Raw genomic sequence first — 5,985 nt, forward strand, 5'->3', positions numbered from 1 at the left:
TTTGTCCTAAATGGTCTACCCCGTATTTTTAAGCTGTGTCCTCTGGTTCGGCACTCACCCATCAGTGGAAATATGTTTCCTACTGCCAGAGTGTCCAATCCTTTCATAATCTTATACGTCTCAATCAGATCCCCTCTCAATCTTCGAAACTCAAGGGTATACAAGCCCAGTCGCTTCAGTCTTGCAGTGTAAGGTAATCCTGCCATTCCAGGAATTGACCTCATGAACCTACGCTGCACTCCCTCAATAGCCAGAACATCTTTCCTCAAATTTGGAGACCAAAACTGCACACAGTACTCCAGGTGTGGTCTCACCAGGGCCCTGAACAGCTGCAGAAGCACCTCTTTGCTTCTATACTCAATTCCTCTTGTTATGAAGGCCAGCATGCTATTAGCCTTCTTCACAACCTGCTGTACTTGCATGCTTGCCTTCATTGACTGGTGTACAAGAACACCCAGATCTCTCACATATTTAAAGAAGTTTCTGTCAGTTTTTATGTTCTGTGCTGGTTTGCCCTCATAGTTTACTTGCTCCGTCCTTAATATCTTTTTAGTTTTCCTTTGCTGGATTCTGAATTTATCCCAGTCTTTGGGCTATTACCGACTTTCTTGAGTTGCTGGTCCTGTCTCACAGAATCATAGTGTCCGCATTACTCATGTTTCTGCCGAGAGAACTGTCAATAGCCTCTTCCATCATTTTCCTGATGATCATGATTAGAATAAACTAAACCAAAGAAGTGCCAATGCTGGAAATCTGAAACAAAAGCAAAATTGCTGGAGAAATTCAACAAATCTGGCTGCATCTGTGGATAGAAAGCTGAGTTAACATTTTGCTTCCAGTTAGGAGAATCTAATTGAGGTAAACAAAGTTGCGAGAGGCATAGAGGGGTAGATCATGAGAATCTTTAACCCATGACAGACGTGTCTAGGACCAGAGGGCAGAAGTTGAAGGAGAGGAATAAGTGGCTTAGAAGAGATCTGAAGAAAAATGTTTTCACCCAGAGGTTGGTAGAAATTTGGAATGTGCTGCCTGACACAGTGGAGGAGGAGGCAGGTACTCTTGCAACATTTAAGAAGCATCTTAAAATGCCTGGGTAGATTATGGACCAAATGGAGGTAAATGGGATTAATACAGTTTGTTGGTGTGCATACATTTGGTGGACCATGGGCCTGTTTGTATGCTGTATGATTCCATGACTAAGGTTTCAGTGAGCTACCTTGTTGAAAGTCTCAACAGCGTTGATTAGATTTTTCAAATCAAATGTACCATGCAGAATTTGAACATTCTGAGGAACAGAGAACATTCTTTTTTTATCAACATTTACCTGTGCAGATTTAGTAAATCCAAGAACACTGAAGCATTTCCCATCAGTTTTATACTTCATCTGTTCCTGATCTACTTGTGAAAATGGGATAATATCACTACCATAGCGAAAACCTGAAGAATAAAATCAGAGTGCTTTTAGTAAACAAAACATTCCAAAGCACTTAACAATTGATGTTTCAAACAAAAATTACTTAAAGCTAAAATCATAGAAGACAAAATCATAGATACGTTACAACAGAAACAGCCATTTGGTCCATGACATCTGTCATTACGTGGTGCTTACCTACACCCATTCCTCCACCATTTTCCTGTAGTCTTGCTTCTTTTTCCAGGCACCCAATAATTTTGAACTGCTCAGCTCCAGATTCTCCAATTTATCCGTATAACTGATATTCTTCACCACTGAAATAACTCATATGAATCTTTTCTGCATCCTCTCCAATCCCTTCACATTTTACCGAAACTACAGTGCCCGAATTGAATGCAATACTCCAACTGAGATGAAACCAGTACAGAGGAACCTCGATTAAATAGGCACCATCTACAAATTACTAACCTCTCGCCCTCTCTCTCTTCCCACTTTCCCTATCTGACCGACATTGTTGGAGTAAAAAGTTTTGGCTGTGGCTGTGTGTGTGTGTGTATGTGTGTGTGTATGTGCGCGCGCGCGCATTTGGAGACTTAGCCCACAAAGGCAGCAGCAGCAACAGATGCAGTCTTGTTGTTGGTGTACTGTCTGGCTGCCCCGTTGGACGGGGTTGGGGGCGGGTGGGGGTCAGTGTTTGACGGTGTTGGGGGTGGTGCCAGGAGACGGGGTCTCACGCGCTGCTGCAGTCTCCTGAACGGGGAGCAGACATTAAAAACTCCGAGCCCCTGAGGAAAGGCATTTAATCGACTAACCAAATAATTGATTATCCGAACGAAATAGTGCCCACCTATCTCGTTCGGATAATCAAGGTTCCCCTGTACTTTGTACAGGTTTGTCATAACTTTCTCACTTCTGCACTGGATGCCTCTATTCATAAAGCCGAGGGGACACAGTAAGTTTTATTAACAACTTTCTCCAATGATTTATGTACATATATAATCCCCAATCTCTCTGTTCCTGCACAATGTTTATTGTATATCGTTTCACCCTATTCTTCTACCAAAAAGGTAGAAAAGGTTTTAGCAAGTCACCTTTCTATATAAGTTTCATCTGCCACTTGTGCATCAATTCCACCTTGTCTATGTACTTTTGAAGTTTATTAGTGTCTTCTCTAAGATGAATTAGGCAGAAAAAGACTTTCAGAGATTTACAAAGGTTATATTGTACATCTGTAGATTAAAATCAACTAGGAGAAAGTGAGGACTGCAGATGCTGGAGATCAGAGCTGTAAAATGTGTTGCTGGAAAAGCGCAGCAGGTCAGGCAGCATCCAAGGAGCAGGCGAATCGATGTTTCTTATGCCCGAAACGTCGATTCTCCTGTTCTTTGGATGCTGCCTGACCTGCTGCGCTTTTCCAGCAACACATTTTTCAGATCTGTAGTTTAACACAAACATCAGCTTCCACCTTTCTCTTCTTTATCCTTTCAGTGTCCAGAAGCGAAGACCCACTGGGAATGAACCTGGATCTTTTATTTATACGAAATAAACCCACCAGCAATTTAACAGTTTTTCCAATTAATTAAATAAAAAATATTGCCCAGCAGGACATTGTAAGATTCCAGCCCTATTATTTGCTTTTTAAAAAAAATCTATTCTTTCAATTATTGCATGAACTATTACTGATGTTTAATCAGCTCAGTTTGACATACTATAACACCGCTGGAGCATTTGGGACTTGAATCTAGGCTTTGTGGCCCAGAGGTATTAACTCAACCACTGTGCCACAGCAACTGAAGAACCCAGCTTTTGTTTCCCCCTCTGTACAGTAACATTTGTATGTGAACTCAGCTCTTTGTAAAAAAAAATCCACCTGTCCAGACTTGAGATAAAATAAAAAATATTGCAGATGTTGGAATTCTGAAACAAACACAGAAAATGCTGTAGAAACTCAGCAGGTCTAACATCCTATGTGAGACAGAAACAGAGTTAATGTTTTGAGTCCAGTATGACTCTTCAATTCCATGCCTTAACACTGTACTAGACTCAAAACATTAACTACATTTCTCTCTCCACAGATGCTTCCAGACATCCACAGTTCCTCCAGCATTTTGTGTTTGTTCAGAACTGGGGGTAGTGGGACTTGAACCTGATTATTTTGGTTCAGAGAAAGGGACACTACCACTGCACCACAATACCCAACTTTTACTTTAAAAATATTTTTTCTTCAACCTACTCAGATATGTTACTACACACCACTGCTTTTCATCATTTATATAAATGATTTGGATGTGAACATAGGAGGGGCAGTTAGTAAGTTTGCAGATGACACCAACATTGGAAGTGTAGTGGACAGCGAATAAGATTACCTCAGATTACAATGGGATCTTAATCAGATGGACCAATGGACTGAGGAGTGGCAGATGGAGTTCAATTCTGATAATTGTGAGGTGCTGCATCTTGGAAAGGCAAATAAGGGCAGGACTTATACACTTAATGGGAAGGTCTTAAGAAGTGTTGCTGAACAATGAGACCTTAGACTGCAGGTTCACAGTTCCTTGAAAGTGGAGTCACAGGTAGACAGGATAATGAAGAAAGCATTTTGTATGCTTTCCTTTATTGGTCAGAGCATTTGAGTATAGGAGTTGGGAGGTCATGTTGCACAGGACATTGGTTAGGCCACTTTTGCAATATTGTGTGCAATTCTGGTCTCCTTCCTATCAGGAGGATGTTGTGAAACTTGAAAGGGTTCAAAAACGTTTACAAGGATGTTGCCAGAGTTGGAGAATTTGAGCTATAGGGAAAGGCTGAACAGGCTGGGGCTGTTTTGCCTGGAGCATCAGAAGCTGAGGGATGACCGTATCGAGGTTCCTAAAATCATGAAGGGCATGGATAGGATAAATAGACAAGGTGTTTTCCTTGTAGTGGGAGAGTCCAGAATTAGAGGGGATAGGTTTAGGGTGAGAGGGGAAAAATCTAAAAGGATTATGGGCGGCACGGTGGCACAGTGGTTAGCACTGTTGCCTCACAACGCCAGAGATCCGGGTTCAATTCCCACCTCAGGCAACTGACTGTGTGGAGTTTGCACATTCTCCCCGTGTCTGCGTGGGTTTCCTCCGGGTGCTTTGGTTTCCTCCCACAATCCAAAAATGTGCAGGTTAGGTGAATTGGCCATGCTAAATTGCCCGTAGTTTTAGGTGAAGGGGTAAATGTAGGGGAATGGGTCTGGGTGGGTTGTGCTTCGGCAGGTCGGTGTGGACTTGTTGGGCTGAAGGGCCTGTTTCCCCACTGTAAGTAATCTAATCTAATCTAATCTAAAAAAAAATAAGGGGCCACAACGCAGAGTGGCTGAGCAGAGGCTCATAGCCAAATTCAGTACCCAGGAGGATGGCCTCAACCGGGTCCTTGGTTTCATGTCACACTATAGGTGACCCCAGTACACTGTACACTCTCATACACACAAGCACATTTACACGCACTGTTATAGACTCTCACACACCCACGCAGATCCTCTTCCATACAAGCGCTCTCTCTCAGACACACACGTACACCCCCCATATTCACACCCACGCACACATCTTCTGACAGGCTTATGCTCCATCACACTCAAGCTCACACTCTACCAAGCATGCACATATACAAACACACTCTTTCACATACAACCAGATCACACGCACACTCTCTTTTTCTCGTTCACATGAACACACATACACATATAAGTCTATGGGGTGAATGTGCATTTGCAGAATTCTATTTGCAGATACATTCTATTTTTGCTCATAAAGCACACAACCTGCAGGTAGTCAATCCATGTAACATTTTTAAAATTCCTACTTTGGAAACTGAACCAGTTTGAAGACTGGGATACAGACAGACTCTAATCTCACACCTTTAATACATCATCTGAGCTGCAATGTCACTTTTTTATTTATAAAACCTTAAGTTATGTCAAGAATGTGACTTAAAAGAAGTTCTGGAATTTACATATCAGTGAACTGAAACCTACGACCCATTCTAAAAGATGAAACACTCAACAGCAATCTAAGTTTGTTCAATACAGAGGAAACTCGATTATCCGAATACCAATTATCTGAAAATTGGATTACCCGAAGGAGATTTCAAGGTCCCAATAGAAACATTACATCAAAGACGTGTTTCTAACACTGATCGCGACATTTGTTTACAGTGATTAAACAGGTATCGTCTCCAAATGACTGACCTCGCGCCCTCTCTCTCTCCCTCCATACTTCCCCTGGAATTCTACAGAGGGGTATACCCTGATTTCCACCTCCTTCCCCAGATAATCTGACCAACATTGTCCTGTACAGGGCAGAGGTGGAAGCTGTCAAAAAATTGCAATAAAAAGTTGTGTGTGTGTGTGCGCGCGTGTGCTCGCACATTACTTGGAGACTACCCACAAAGGCAGCTGCAGCAATCTTGTTGTTGGTGTACAGTCCAGCTGTCCCAGAGAGGTATTGGACAAGGGTGTGGCAGGCAGGGGGCGGTGTTGGTTGGGGTTTGGGGCGGGGCAGGAGGGAGGTGTTGGACGGGGTTGGGGCTGGGGCAGGCGGGGG

The 5,985-nt window shown here is 42.8% G+C and overlaps 1 protein-coding gene across 1 annotated transcript in view; it reads right to left on the reverse strand.

Annotated features, from left to right (window-relative positions):
• xrcc5 (X-ray repair complementing defective repair in Chinese hamster cells 5) overlaps positions 1-5,985 on the reverse strand; it is a 307,464-nt gene that overhangs the window by 134,866 nt on the left and 166,613 nt on the right. Inside the window, exon 10 of the mRNA XM_043694532.1 lies at positions 1,325-1,437. Within this exon, the coding sequence (XP_043550467.1) occupies positions 1,325-1,437 (113 nt within the window). The remainder of the gene's footprint in view (positions 1-1,324; positions 1,438-5,985) is intronic.

Source organism: Chiloscyllium plagiosum, chromosome 7, assembly GCF_004010195.1.
Source record: "Chiloscyllium plagiosum isolate BGI_BamShark_2017 chromosome 7, ASM401019v2, whole genome shotgun sequence".
Classification (NCBI taxonomy): Eukaryota; Metazoa; Chordata; class Chondrichthyes; order Orectolobiformes; family Hemiscylliidae; genus Chiloscyllium; species Chiloscyllium plagiosum.